Source organism: Danio rerio, chromosome 21, assembly GCF_049306965.1.
Source record: "Danio rerio strain Tuebingen ecotype United States chromosome 21, GRCz12tu, whole genome shotgun sequence".
NCBI classification, from domain to species: Eukaryota; Metazoa; Chordata; class Actinopteri; order Cypriniformes; family Danionidae; genus Danio; species Danio rerio.
In genome coordinates this window covers 11401915-11418651 of record NC_133196.1, presented here as the reverse complement: position 1 = coordinate 11418651, position 16737 = coordinate 11401915, and the positions used below count along the sequence as shown (strand labels likewise).

Here is a 16737-nt window from a genome sequence, read left to right as displayed (position 1 = left end):
AGATAAACAACGATGTTCACTTAGCAGGTTTCTTAAAAAATTGCTAACATAATATGGAATTTTTATGCTTTAAAAGAGTCAAAAACTTACATACAACACCTTTAAAGGCTTAACTAGGTTAATTTGGCAAGTTTTTGGGCAAGTTATTGTATAAATATGGTTTGTTTTGTAGACAAGCTAAATAGTGTATTGCTTAAGAGGGTTAATAATATTGACCTTTAAATGGTTTCTGTGAAAATTTTCATTATTTGTGGAATGTTTGTAATATATATATATATATATATATATATATATATATATATATATATATATATATATATATATATATTAAATAATAAACAGTAATTTAATGCCCTGCTACATTTGTTATTCGTAATTTCATATAAAGATGGCCACAATTTATAACATTGTAAAGATAATTGTGTTCATATAAACACTATAAATGAGAACCTTTCCCTCAATCCCCAGGTCTGAATCATAGGTCTGAATGCAGACTCAGTGCAGCAGGTCTCTTGCCCTGTCTATCTTAACCATTAGCCCTGCTGGTAATCTAAAGGATTTAAGCAAACACAACAGCACGGCGATGTGTCTAAATGTGAACAAACTCCTGATAAAAGACAACATCCGCCATTCTCCAATTCTCGTACTGCTCTTCCGACAGGAATGCTCGCACCACACATACAGCTTTGTTGTATCGGCCCTGACAGCATCAAGGGGAAAAAACATGCAAAAAAAAAACATGGATCATCGAAACAAACACATTCGAACCTTCATGAACAGCTAAATACTGTGTGCCGTGGATCCGTGTCTCACAGCTATACACAGTATATACACAGTTAAGGTCAGAATTATTAGCCTCCCTTTGAATTTTTTCTTTTTTTTTTTATATTTCACAAATGATGTTTAACAGAGCAAGGAAATTTTCACAGTATGTCTGATAATATTTTTTCTTCTGGAGAAAGTCTTATTTGTTTTATTTCGGCTAGAATAAAAGCAGTTAAAAAAATTTTAAATACCATTTTAAGGTCAAAATTATTAGCCCCTTTAAGCATTTTTCTCCCATCATTATACAATAACTTGCTTAATTACCCTAACCTGCCAAGTTAACCTAATTAACCTAGTTAAGCCTTTAAAGCTGTCACTTTAAGCTGTATAGAAGTGTCTTGAAAAATATCTAGTCAAATATTATTTAGTGTCATTATGGCAATGAAATTAGAAATAGGTTTTTAAAACTATTATGCTTAGAAATGTGCTGAAACTATTTTTATGCGCTAATTAATTATGCGCTAATAATACAGGGGGGCTAATAATTCTGACTTCAACTGTATACATATATATATATATATATATATATATATGCTTAAAGAGCTTAGAAAGCATTAAAGATATTGAGATACTAAAAACATTAACATAATATTCTGTAAAGCTGCTCTGAAATGTGTCTTTTAAAAGTGCTGTAGAAATCAGAGTTGTCTGTGCATCAGCAGAACACACAGTCGCTCTGTGGGCAAAAACACAGAAAGCAGAGTGTTTACCCGGCAGGTACATACTGCTGATGCTGGGCGTCTCCTCCTCTAAGGGATCGTCCTGGTTGTGTTCGGCTGCTTGAGGCGTCTGACTGCTGAATTCAGCATCTCTTCCCGTCTGCTCTCCTGAACTTCCTGACTCCTGCCTCTCCTCGCTGGGACTCTGAGAGCCTAATGAAGCCTGGACCAGACACAACACAATCAAGAAGGCTGCTTATGTTAGCTAATGTTATTAACATGAGATAAAATATAAATGTTGTTTAAGATAGGGAAAGTTTTTTAGGGAAGTTGTCATGTTGATTTTATAGAAAATTAAGAGACCACGGTAAAAATCTCAGCTTCTTTGGATTTATGATTTACAGTATGTGTTTGAGTAAAACTTAATTTTGTCTTTCAAATTGAAATTGAAAATGTTATTTAGAGCACTTTTATCTTATCTAGAGCAATTTAATTTCATTTATTTGTATTTTATTTCCTTCATTCATTCATTTTCTTGTCGGCTTAGTCCCTTTATTAATCCGGGGTCGCCACACGGGAATGAACTGCCAACTTATCCAGCAAGTTTTTACGCAGCGGATGCCCTTCCAGCTGCAACCCATCTCTGGGAAACATCCACACACACATTCACACACACACACACACACTCATACACTAGGGACAATTTAGCCAACCCAATTCACCTGCACCACATGTCTTTGGACTGTGGGGGAAAACGGAGCACCCGGAGCAAACCCACGCGAACGCAGGGAGAACATGCAAACTCCACAGGGAAACGCCAACTGAGCCGAGGCTCGAACCAGCGACCTTCTTGCTGTGAGGCGACAGCACTACCTACTGCACCACTGCTTCGCCTTGAATTTTATTTAATTTAGAGCAAAATAATAAAAAAAAGTCATTTATTTACAGACAACACAATTCCAATGTTTTAACTTGTTACCCTGTTTTTCAATCAAAACCAATGAAAATGTTTGTTATTTAAACAAATTCTTAATTTCTGGCGATAGAGAAATGGCTCTAAATTACAATATTTGCATTTGAATATTTGGAAAAAATATTATTAGATAATTATATAATTAAACAAAAGTAAAATGTTTTATTTATGATAGAGTTTGAAGGATATTGTGATGCATTTTTTAAAAAGATTTTTTGATAAACGAATATAACTAAGCCTTTATTTGAATAGTTTAATATTTTATGTAATTGTCTTAACTATCATATCCAAATAACTTAAAATTACATTAAGAATAAATCTTACTGATTACAAGATTTTGGACGATAGTGAATACAGTCGAAGTCAGAATTATTAGTCCTCTTGATTTGTTAGGCCGCCTGAATATTTTTCCCCAATTTCTATTTAACGGGGAGAGAAGATTTTTTCAACACATTTTCAAACATAATTTTAATAGCTAATTTCTAACAAGTGATTTATTTTATCTTTGCCGTGATGACAAAACATAATATTTTACTAGATCATTTTTAAGATATTAGTATTCAGCTTAAAGTAACATTTAAAGGCTTAACTAGGTTAATTAGACAAGTCATGAGCTGCGTCTCAAATGGCACACTATACACTCATGCACTATGTACTTATGCACTTACACACTCAACAGCATAGTATATGTATGTAGTGTCGTCCCAAATGGCGCACTAATGGTTTTTTACTAAGCGGAAATTCAAACAGTTTTCTTGATGACGTTTGACGGTTGCCAAATCAGTGAAATAAATGACCAAACTATCAAATGATACCTGCCATGAGTATAACCATCACCATCGGGAGGCGCTATAATCACTCTCGAAGGAAAATTTTGCTTTCACCATCCAAAATAAATAAAGTTATCCAACGTGTGCGCCCGATAGCTCTGCCCCTTTCGCTACGTGAGTAAAACTGCGGTTGTTGAGTGTGTGAAGTGTCCATCATTACACACTTCATTTTACTGGCTGAATGAGTGCATCATCCGGGTAATTAAAGAGCACTTATTATTTTTAGAGTTAGTACACTATTTATACTACAAAATGGCATAGAATAGTTCATAAGAATGCGATTTGGGACACAGCTATTGTATAATGGTGGTTTGTTCCATAGACTATCGAAAAACAGAACATTACTTTTGGGGGCTAATAATATTGACCTTAAATGGTTTTTAAAAAAAATAAACTGCTTTTATTCTAGCCACAATAAGGCAAATAAGACTTTCTGCAGAAGAAACAATATTATAGGAAATACTGTGAAAAAAAATGCTTGCTCTGTTAAGCATAATTTGGGAAATATTTAAAAAAAGAAAGCTAAATTCACAAGAGGGCTAATACTTTTGACTTTAACTGTATTTAACAAGACAAATATACACTGGTCAACAATAATTCTGACATTCTTGTTAATTTTATTAGTAATATCAGAAAGCACTGTATATATAATTCAACTGTGACTGTTTTGATGTTGTTGTTTTTTTACCTGTTTGGTGGAAGATGGTGCTTGGGCACTGGTTGTGTTTCCTATGCTCTCTTTATAGGCCATCAGCGTGTTGCGGATTTTATACACCACCTGATATATTTCAATCAGCACCTCGCAGGGCTCATATCTGCAGCCAAACACACACAAAAACATTTAGAACAGACTTTTAAACTATCAATTCGGCCCTCAAAGTTCATCCACAAACATGACTGTCAATTCACTAAACTAGCACTCTAACAAATGAGTCATTCTGGCCGAGGCATTTATCATGTGAGATTTCACACCCTACAGCGAAAACCAACAGAATATGACTCTTTAATAGGGGTGTCAAAATTAATTGTTTCAATTAATCACAGACAATTCGGTATCGGTTAAATAATAATCATAACCGGTTGTAATGTACTGACGTCATTTCCCTCATATGCGCTCTGTCGCGAGGGAGTTGAGCGCGGGTATTTACAACACTTCTGGTGCCAACTGTGCACAATTTCACTGCGTGTGTGTGATTTCTGTACAGTCTTTTACTGACAATTACAGCAGAAGCCCCTATTTCTCTACAACTGAGGGAATGAAAGTACTCCATTTCTCTCTCTCTCTCACTGTTGCCCAATTCACCTGCTGGCTTGACTTTTCCTCTCGGCTGCTGGCGTGATTTTTCCTCCCCTCTTTTTCACTCTCGGCTGTATGCATTCTCGGTGCTGTCTATGTTTGTGTATGTGTGTGTGAATGAGAGACAGTGTGGTGCTGTATGTCTGTGTTTATACAGAGAGCTTGTTATAGCCACCCCCCATAATACAACAGTGTGTATGGAAAGCATCGACAATGCACCGTAAAGCACCGAGATATCGAATTGAACCGAATCGATGGCATGATAATAGTAACCGAACCGAACCGTGAGACCAGTATAGGTACACACCTCGACTCTTTAATATCCACATATAGGGCCATTTGTTAAAAATGGAGCATTTATTCATTGAATCTGGGTCAAGTAATTAGAGAGTTCAATACACTATGGCAGAAGTGAGGCGTAGGGAGATCATGGTGTAAAAAGAGATGTAGGTGAAGAGGGAGAAAGTGTGGATTTACTTACTTGTCTTGCCAGTAGGCCTCATGAAGGCCGGAGTGTTTGAGTAAAGCAGCCAAACTACAGCGACAGGCCGTTTCTAACAGAGAGTCGCCCACTGATCCACTACTGTCCCAGTCTGAGGAAAAAACACACACACGGTGAAGGTCGGTATTTAGATTTTACATGACAACAGAGATCATTATGTGACTATGTGGAAAACCTGATACTGATTGGTTGACTGTAAAGTACAGTTTTTACACTGAGATGTTAAGATTGACTGGCGGATGCAAATATATAGAAAGGTACATAAACAGAAACAGAATATATGAATGGATGACAGATGCGTCAATAAATGGTTTGACAGATATTTGGCCACATAACCCATTATGAACCAAAGTTATTAAGTTATAAAAATGCAATAGACTGATGGATGAAAGGGCGGATGAATAGGTGAAAGGGCGGATAGATGGATGGATAAAAAGTGGATAGATGGATGGATGAAAGGGTGGATGGATGGATGGATGGATGGATGGATGAATGGATAAAAGGGAGGATGGATGGAAAAAATGAATGAAAGAGCGGATGAATGGATGGATGGATAAAAGGGCAGATGGATGGATGGATGGATGGATGGATGGATAAAAAGTGGATGATGGATGGATGATAGAAAGGGTGGATGAATGGATGGATGGATGGAAGGGCACATGGATAGATAAAAAGTGGATGAATGGATGGATGGATGGATGGATGGATGGATGGAAATGGTGGATGGATGGATGAATGAAAGGGCAGATGGATGGATAAAAAGTGAATGGATGGATGGATGGATGAATGAATGGATAGAAAGGGCAGATGGATGGATGGAAGGCTGGATGGATGGCTGGATGGAAGGGTGGATGAATGGATGACAGGGCGAATGGATGGATGGATTGGATGGATGGATGAAAGGGTGGATGGATGGATGGATGGATGGATGGATGGATGGATGGATGGAAGGGCGAATGGATGGATGAATGGATGGATGGATACTGATTGGTTGACTGTAGTATTCTGGAGTCAAACATTTTACCGATCACTGAAGTGTTTTACAATGCTGGCAAAACATACACCGTTTTTTCCCTAAACACCTTACACTGTCTTTAGGCTCTTTATTTATTTGTTAGTTAATTAATTCACTCATCTTTCATTAATGTATTGATTCCCTCATTTGTTAATTCATTTATTCCTTTGTTGAGTTTGTTAGTCAGTGTCATTCACTTCCAGTCATGTAAATGTACAAAAATGACATTCCTCAAATTTGTTTGTATCTGTCATCTTGTTTTCATTTTTTTTTTCATTTTAAAAGTGGTATGTGAATATGTTAATTATTGAGCATTATGGTTTAAAAACAAACAAAAAATAGTTTAAACATTAAATCATCAACATTGTATATAAGTAAAATATGTGAAAAAAATATGTGATTTTTTTTTATATAACCACAAAATAAACACAATAGTGCAGCGACGCAACTGACGCAGGTAGGTCACGTGAAAATGACAAATGGTGGATGTAGTACGTCCAAGTTCCATTCATACAACTCACATTCATACTACATAGAAGATACTTTTCTAATGGTCATGTAATAAATTCAAATTCAAATGTACTACCTACTCGAGAAGTATGCGATTTCAGACGCACCTGAGGTGACCAATGAGACATGCATGTAGTGCTGGTGGTCCCTCAGGAACGTGGTTGAAAACAACCGTTTTAACAGATCCTCTCACCTCTAGTGGCTGCGTACTCCTTCATCTTCCTCCAGAGGGCGCTGGCAGGTTCTCTTGGGGAGCCGAGAGCTAGTTCCACCAGCGTTGTGTTTTCTTCTGACAAGCGAAGCTCGGCTAGTCTAACGTCCCCACAACCCATGAAAACAGCCTCAGTCAGCCAACCCATTGCCCAATCTACAAGTCAAGCCAACATAAACATTGATTGATCTATATTCATTCACATTACAATGTAAACAAAAAGCTGCTGCCCCCTGGTGGCATGTCATTACCCAGCTGTTCAAAGTCAATCTCCAGCCCATTTCTCAGAAGTGGGTTACACAGCCAGAACTCTGCAGTCTTCTCCTGGATGGAAGGAGGCGGGCCTTGTAGCATCCCTCCCAGACACCGCCCAATGGCAAGAGCCACAGATCTTTCTAGATCTAAAAGCCACGCCCAATCATCTGATTCTTCCACCACGACTGGCTCAGAGATTTCAGATGGTTCTGCAATGGAAAAAAGAAATGTGGAATCATAGAAGTTGTGTCTATTTCAATACATTTATTCAGTGCATCATTAAAGGGATAGAATATTCTTCCAACATTGTTCCAAAACTATTTAAGTTTCTGTCTTTTGTTGAACACAAATAATGGTATCAGGAAGAATGCCAGATAAAGAAGCTATTGATTTCCATTTTCTGCTCCTACTATGGATGTCATCCTACTTCGGATGTTCCTACTATGGATTGTTCAACAGTAGATAAAGATTTTCATTTCTAGGTGAACTATGCCTTTAAGGTAATGTTTCCAAAGATTGACAGTGTTCAATGCTTACCCTGTAAGTTTCCTTCCAGCTCCATGTCCTCCAGGTGTGCAGTGTTGGGCAGGTAACAGTTGAGCTCATTGAGATGTTCCAGCAGAGTGAGCAGATGAGGAAGGAGAGGTTTGACCACAGCCAATGGCAGCAGAAGGAGAGAGTACATCACCTGACAAAGCAGACTGCCAGCAACTGAACCAAACAGCACCGCTAGAGAGAAACGCACAAACGAGTCAATACACTGGTCTTTTTAAATGAAAGGATTGCTTTATAACGGGATGCAAAGAAGGATTGGTAACATATAACACAAGGACTGGTGGACACATAAACAGATGGATAAATCCACCAATGGATGGATGGAAAGATGGATGGATGGATGGATGAAAGGGCAGATGGATGGATAAAAAGTGGATGGATGGATGGATGGATGGATGGATGGATGGATGAAAGGGCACATTGATAGATAAAAAGTGGATGATGGATGGATGGATAGATGGATGGATTGATTAAAGGGCACATTGATAGATAAAAAGTGGATGATAGATGGATGGATGGATGGATGAAAGGTCAGATGGATGGATAAAAAGTGAATGGATGGATGGATAAATGGATGGATGGATGAAAGGGCGGATGGATGGATGAAAGGGGGGATAGATGGATGGAAGGGTGGATGGATGGATGGATGGATAGAAGGGTGGATGAATGGATGAAAGGGCGAATGGATTGATGGATGGATGGATGGATGGATTGGATGGATTGGATGGATGGATGGATGGATGAAAGGGTGGATGGATGGATAGATGGATTGGATGGATGGATGAAAGGGTGGATGGATGGATGGATGGATGGATGGGTGGATTGATTGGATGGATGGATGAAAGGGTGGGTGGATGGATGGATGGATGGATGGATGGATGGATGGAAGGGTGGATGGATGTATGGAAGGGTGGATGGATGGATGGATGGATGGAGGGAGGGAGGGAGGGAGGGAAGGATGGAAAGTTCAAAGAATGGAAGGATGGATGGATGAAAGGATGGATGGATGGAAAGATGGATGGATGGATGGATGGATCAAAGAATGGAAGGATGGATGGATGGAAAGATGGATAATAGATGGATGGACAGAAAGAGGGATGAAAGGATGGAAAGATCAAAGAATGGAAGGATGGATGGAAGAATGAATGAGTGGATGAATGATGGATGAGTGGATGAATGTAATGATCGAAGAATGAAAGGATGGATGATGGATGGATGGATGGATGGATGGATAGACAGATGGATGGACAGAAAGAGGAATCAAAGGATGGAAAGATCAAAGAATGGAAGGATGGAAGGATGAATGAATGAGTGGATGAATGATGGATGGATGGAAAGATCGAAGAATGGAAGGATGGATGAATGAATAGATGGATGGAAAGATGGAAGTATGAATGGAAGGATAAATGAATGGATAGATGGATGGAAAGATGTAAGGATGGATGGATGGATGGATTGATGGATGGATGGAAGGATGGATGGATGGATGGATGGATGGATGGATGAATGGAAGGAAATGTCAAAGAATGGAAGAATTGATGGATGAATGGATGGATGGAAAGATGGATGATGTATGGATGGATGGAGAGATGAAAGGATGGAAAGATTGAAGAATGGAAGGAAAGATGGATGATGGATGGATGGATGGATGGATGGATGGATGGATGGATGGATGGATGGAAGGAAATGTCAAAGAATGAAAGAATTGATGGATGAATGGATGGGTGGAAAGATGGATGATGCATAGATGGATGGAGAGATGAAAGGGTGGAAATATCAAAGAATGGAAGGATGTATGGATGAATGAAGGAGTGGATGGATAGATGGATGGATGGATGGATGGATGGATGGATGGATGGATTGATGAATGGAAGGATGTAAATATTGTAGAATAAAAGGATGGATGGATGGAAATATGGAAAGATTGAAGAATGGATGGAAAGATGGATGGATGTATGGATGGACAGAGGGATGGAAGGATGAAAATATCAAAGAATGGAAGGATGTATGGATGAATGAATGAATGGATGGATGGATGGATGGATGGATGGATGGATGGATGGATGGAAATATGGAAAGATCTAAGAATGGATGGAAAGATGGATGGATGTATGGATGGACAGAGGAATGGAAGGATGAAAATATCAAAGAATGGAGGAATGGATGGATGGATGGATGAATGAATGGATAGATAAAAAATAGGATTGAGGGATGAATGAACTAATGCTTCAAAAATATTCAACTATTTATGTATCCATTCTTCCATCCATCCATCCAGACAGATGGCATTTAATGTGTGTGTGTGTTCTCACTGTGTAATTTGTTGATAACGTGTTTGTCCAGTGTGCTCTCCTCCAGCAGAATGGTGGATCTCCTAAAGGTCTCAGCAGCGTACGGCAGCAGCAGACACAGGTGTTTATGAAGCAGCAGCACACTGCTGTCATCCTACACAACACACACACACATTTGTTTAAACACTTATTATACAGACTACCTCAATCTCTCAGCTCTGAAACAAGAATTAGCTATTTACACTAAACATGTTCACAAAACAGTTTTCTGTGTTTAAACTTCAGTCTGTAACCCCAGGATTGGCAGCCTGTGGGAGGCATCATATGCAGTGGGTTTTAACAAGACGAGTGTTTTTGTACCTCAGCGCCTGTGTGGATGTAGCAGTGGGCCAGCAGGTGTCTGTGAAGGGCTGACAGTAGGTGGTGGAAGTGGGATGGAGCCTCCGTCTGTTTCTGGGATTGACTGAAACGCTGTTTATCACTGTTCTTCTCCAGTTCCCCAAATGCACGCTCCTGAGTATGCAGCAAGGGAACAAGTTAAGCAAAACAAAAACATGCTTTGAGTTTTAAACTTTGCTCAAAATATATTGTACATATGAAATCAAAACCAACCATATTGATTTTGTTAGCTCACATTGCTAGTTTTGTGGGTAGCAATTCATCTGTCATTAAGAAAAAAAAAATGTGCCCTTCTAATCATTAATTGAAATTAGAAAATGGACCTTTTTTTTAGTTAAATTCTCAGATTGTCTGTCTATAAGACACCTCCTCCTCACCATTAGTGTTGGTTGTTGACAGTTAGATGGGCATGGCCAATTATGTTAGCCACGCCCATCCAACAGTCAACACATCATCTGAAATGCACGTCATCTCTCTCGCATCTGAAATGCCCTACCCCCTTCAAAACGCTTCTCATTTGCTCTTCCTTTTCAGTTGAGATTACATCAAACATTAAATATTATAACTAATATTATAACTATATGACAGCTGTTGAACCAGTAGACTGACTGTATAGAAGCCGATGCTGAGCAGTAAGGTCTTCAGTAGGACTTCAGCCAGGTGAAGGTGGTCTGGAGATTCTGAGTTTGAGCTGACGCTTCCAGTGGGACGGTCAGGGGTTGGTGGCAGCGCCAGACCTGCACTCAACTCCCCAGGAGAGCTGTATCCCAACAGAGATGCCACGTGACTCTGTTCCTGCAGGCTGTTTAGCACCATATCCAGCTGCAGACGCTGAAATAGAATTATTACTGAAAGATTAGGAAAAAAAAAAACTGGGATATACTTTTAAAAGCAAATCAATTGTTTTTTTTATTGCAGATATGTACGCATTTAGTGAGTCCAGTTTGAAAATGTACGGAGTAAAATATTTCTGCTTGGTATGGGCACCGGGGAGTGAGCAATAAAGCTGGGTTCACAGTTTGAAACATTTATATTAATAGTTTGCCCCAGAGAGATTTGTCCTTTTAGCTTTGATCTTTTGAATTTATGGGACAAATGTTCCCATTTTTCCAAAATTTCAATGTCATGCATAAATTAAAAGAGCAACTTGGATGAAATCATAGCTACATATGCCCTGCCAAGTATAATTTTCTGAAGTGCATAATAAATCAGTCACAAAAAAAAAATTAATAAATAAAATTATAACTAATGAGGCCTAGGGCTGCATTTATTTTAATAAAAATAGAAAAAAGCAAAAACTAATAATAAAATAAACATAATTAAAATAATATAATATAATATAATATAATATAATATAATATAATATAATATAATATAATATAATATAATATAATATAATATAATATAATATAATAAAATAAAATAAAATAAAATAAAATAAAATAAAATAAAATAATATAATGTAATGTAATGTAATGTAATGTATTATAATATAATATAATATAATATAATATAATATAATATAATATAATATAATATAATATAATATAATATAATATAATATAATATAATATAATAATATAATATAATAAAACATAATATAATAAAACATAATATAATATAATATAATATAATATAATATAATATAATATAATATAATATAATATAATATGATATGATATGATATGATATGATATGATATGATATGATATAATATAATATAATATAATATAATAATATAATATAATAAAACATAATATAATAAAACATAATATAATATAATATAATATAATATGATATGATATGATATGATATGATATGATATGATATGATATGATATAATATAATATAATATAATATAATATAATAAAACATAATATAATATAATATAATATAATATAATATAATATAATATAATATAATATAATATAATATAATATAATATAATATAATATAATATAATAAAACATAATATAATAAAACATAATATAATATAATATAATATAATATGATATGATATGATATGATATGATATGATATGATATAATATAATATAATATAATATAATATAATATAATATAATATAATATAATATAATATAATATAATATAATATAATAATAAAATATAATAAAACATAATATAATAAAACATAATATAATATAATATAATATGATATGATATGATATGATATGATATGATATAATATAATATAATATAATAAAACATAATATAATATAATATAATATAATATAATATAATATAATATAATATAATATAATATAATATAATATAATATAATAAAACATAATATAATATAATATAATATAATAAAACATAATATAATAAAACATAATATAATATAATATAATAAAACATAATATAATATAGTATAATATAATATAATATAATATAATATAATATAATATAATATAATATAATATAATATAATATAATATAATATAATATAATATAATATAATATAATATAATATAATATATTAGTGGTGGGCCATTATCGGCGTGAACGTGCTGCGCCGTCAATCTATTCTCAAAGTTGGGTTGGGATCTGTGTCTATTCTACGCAAGCTATAATGACTTTCACCTTGATATTTTAGCGTGGATGTATACCTGACCGGTGAACCATCTGACATATAAATGCCCATCTTAATCAAATAAGCAGGATGCCCTTCTGGATCTTTCACTTACTTCAAAGACACTACTGACTATGTTTACATGGACATCTGTAGTCTTGTTATTTGCCTTAATAGACAAAAATATAAATAAGGTGTTTGCGTGAAGTGCTTTCATGTAATAGTTTCCTGTAATTTTGGGTGACTTTAACTGCAGTTCGGCAGTTTTACTTAAAACAACAGTTGGTTCTAAGATGGTCGACTTCAAAATGGCCACCATGGTCACCACCCATCTTGGAAAGTTTGCCCCCTCACAATTCTTAATGTGCCACAAACAATATGTTAATATCACCAACCATTCCCATTTTATTAAGGTGTATCCATATAAATGGCCCACCCTGTACATGTGCAAATTATTGAGCACTATAGAAAAAATATTCATATTTAAAGTGGTTCAGACTGTGTGATTTTGGCCATGATTTAGTTTTTGCTAGTTTAAAATGTTCACTAACAGATGATTATTGGTCGTTGCAATCACATTTTTTCTTCAAAGTAATTCTGTCTGTATCAGAAGATTTGAGACAATCTCCTGTAGTGATTTCAGGATATTAATTTTGGTGATTTTTTTTTTTGTCTCAAAGTGCTGGTAGACTTAAATTTGGCTTACAAATGAGTCACCAAAGAACAACAGTTTGAGGTAAAAAAAAAAAAAAAACAAAAAAAAAAAGACCAATCTTACATTTTTACTTTAGTAGAACATTAGAGACTTGTAGCAGTTGTTGTATGCTTGATTACCTGTCCTTTAGAGAGGCTCTCCCAGCTCTCCGGGCCCTGAGGTAAGAGCGAGTGCAGCAACTCCGTTCTCTCCCTGAGAGGAGGCAGCAACAGAGATGCTCCCATAGACAGCGTGCTTATTACTGCCTAAATGAACACACACGAAAACAAACATTAATTAACTACCATTGTGTAGGAATGACTCATTTACTGGCGTTCTGTCAGATGACTCAGTCCAAACGGTTAGTTTGAGGGTTGTGAAAAGTCGTGTCTCTTGCAAACTCCCTCAAAGAAAAAAACAAAGTCAACAGACACCACCATCTTAGTGCTTTCAGCATGTGGGCGAAACTCCAGCTGCATATGTAAGCAATTTGAATGGTTTAAGTTGTTTACTGTAGTTGTGCGAGTTAGTAATTATACACTGCACTCCTGGAGTGTATGTTTTAAATACTGTATGGTAGGGTGTGCAATATTTATGGTCTATGATAATACCGTAATTGTTGTTTTAACTATGTGTGAGCTAAAGAAAATCTTAAGAGTCCAAAAGCATTGACTGTGTGTTAAAAGCTATTAGAATGCAGCGTACTGTAAATGAGCCTTTAAGTCAAGTTTTAAAATAAAAAAGCAAGTGTGCTTATACTGCTTTATAAAAATGTCAAAGTAGCTTTCAAAATGCCTAAAACTTACATTTATGTTAATACATTTGCACCAATTTCCCCAAAAAAAGCAGTAGTAGGGGTTTAACGGACAGATCACAACTAAAGTTGAATTGCTTTTTTTCTTATAGATTAATCCAACATTTGTAGCGGTTGCATAGAGATCGCCTACTGCGTCATTCAAATCTCTAAAATATACTGATGACAGAAGTATACTGTGGGGGCACCATTGTAGGTTATTAAAGTTGTTTTCTATCACTACTTGTTAAGTCTAGATTATTATTGATCATTAAAAGATCGGGATCTCAACACCCACACAACATAATTAATAAATGGTGGTGATTTGCAAGTGTTTATTTTTACTTTTTTAGGTTAGTTACAAAGTTACAAACAATCAAAATACACAGAAGCACTAGGAGAACAGTTAATAGTTCAGATATAAACACTGAAGTTTATGATAAAGATTAAAATCTCCCTTTTATGCAACTTGACGCTGCTCAAAGTTGGAGCAATTACATTATTTAACCAATATGTGACAACAAACAACCATCAAAAATTAGTACTGAAGGATTTAATACTATAATAACGGACAGTTTTCAAAAATGACACATTAAGTAATGAACCAAGAAGTTTTATAAGCAAATTATTGAATCATAACTAGAAAATGAGACTAAAAATAAATATGATGTATTGTACAACATGATGATGCTAGATTTATAAACTCCACATTATCAGAAAACTAGCAAAGATCAGTTTTCATGTGGAATTGAATATTCAACTTTTTTTATTCAGCTGGTTATTTCTTGATTTTAAGCATTTTGTATTAATATTACAGGTTCTAGGTTATGTTTGTTAAAAGCATAGACTGTAAAAAATATTGACGTAGTATCCGTGAAGTCACCAACTAGGTTTTTGAAGCTAAAAGTACACCTGGATAACTGTTGCTATTTTGTTTCCGCGTCATCACACTGACTGGGGACACCGAACAAGAGCAAAGAGGCGGATCGTGAGCGGAGCTACAGATGCCTGCTAGCATTTTGCTCAGATGGGCTTTTTTGGGGAGAAACACTTAATACTTCATTACCTGCAACTTGTTTGTGTTCTGACCACATGTGCTTGGTTGTACACTATATCAATAAAGTGTTTAGTCTTTTAAAAACACTGTTGTAATACATTGAGCCACAAAGAAAACAAAAATTAATTCCAAATACTTCAAATAGAGTCTGTGGTAGTAAATGCAAAGCTATTTATGAAATCCAGGCATAACACTGTATGACAACGTTTCAGTGGACTGTTCTATAGCCTAGAGCTGATCAAGATTCTGGAGTGCATTACAGCTCTAAAGACAATTATAAATGATAAATAATCTTAAATAAAACAAATGCATTTATAGATATGATAGGTATATAAGAATTTCACTCAACTGGGAAATGGAGGCAACTTGAATGGTTTTCGAGCACAATTAAGTGCACACAGCATGCCATATTATCTGATAATTGTAGGAAATAATTCCAAAAGGCAATTGACTGTGTAAAGGCACATAAAACAAAAACATGATTTATATGCTTCAAGTTCAGCAGCTAATCAGCCAGAATGACATGACGGAGACCAGCGAGGCCTAGCTGTCACTCAAGTGAACACGCCCTTAATTATGCAGACCTAATATAACTTAATAAAACGAAACAGATGAGTTATAAAAAAAAATTCACCCCCCTCACAGTTGTCATGAAGGGTAATGTTAGCTATATGAACCAAAACCATATTTTGTCCCAGGCTGTAAACATGTTTTTATTAGCTGTAAAATTGGCCAATTTAGCACTGCAGTCAGTGGACATCTGGACTTCCGGGAGTCAGCCCCTAAAGGAGAGTCAATGAATTGCAGTTTTTTTTCCATATTTTGGGATTTTTTTGCAGTGTTATTTCCATATTTGCTTCACGAGGGAGAGCAGGATGTTGCTGCTTGGTTAAAACGAAACGTTTTTTGCAGTATTGTTTTTGTAAAAAACGGAAAGCAAATTACATAAGTTTCCTTTTTTGCTGATACAAAAAAATGGCATGATTCTAAAGGCCGGGACTCTTTTTGTTTGCATTTATCAAGACGTTTTTCCAAACCAAATCAAGACGTTTCGTTCAAACCAAAGCTATTTTCACTTGCTTTGCAATTAGCAGCTCCATGCCTCTGAGCATCTTCGTTAATGTGTGCTCGCATTGACAGTTTTGCGCTTGAGCGCCTCCAAGTGCTGTTTACTGCAACTTCAGCAGCTTTGTGCATGTGAACAATCCGGTAGTTAAGTGTGACGTCACGCGAAGTGGCTCCCGGGTCCAATCGCTCTATTCAACTGAATGGGGAGACT

The 16737-nt window shown here is 35.6% G+C and overlaps 1 protein-coding gene across 20 annotated transcripts in view; it reads right to left on the bottom strand.

The window, feature by feature from the left end:
- The window catches only part of LOC567670 (probable E3 ubiquitin-protein ligase HERC1), a 167731-nt gene that overhangs the window by 109068 nt on the left and 41926 nt on the right, over window positions 1-16737 (bottom strand). For 14 of the 20 annotated variants that reach the window (XM_073935797.1, XM_073935798.1, XM_073935784.1 and 11 more), the window contains exons 13-22: window positions 13749-13874; window positions 10932-11153; window positions 10284-10436; window positions 9945-10077; window positions 7615-7806; window positions 7074-7286; window positions 6805-6978; window positions 5066-5177; window positions 3976-4102; window positions 1536-1707 (exon numbers count right to left, since the gene is read on the bottom strand). In XM_073935797.1, the coding sequence (XP_073791898.1) occupies window positions 1536-1707; window positions 3976-4102; window positions 5066-5177; window positions 6805-6978; window positions 7074-7286; window positions 7615-7806; window positions 9945-10077; window positions 10284-10436; window positions 10932-11153; window positions 13749-13874 (1624 nt within the window). The remainder of the gene's footprint in view (window positions 1-1535; window positions 1708-3975; window positions 4103-5065; window positions 5178-6804; window positions 6979-7073; window positions 7287-7614; window positions 7807-9944; window positions 10078-10283; window positions 10437-10931; window positions 11154-13748; window positions 13875-16737) is intronic. The other 6 variants (XM_073935799.1, XM_073935800.1, XM_073935788.1 and 3 more) reach the window with 1 other exon arrangement.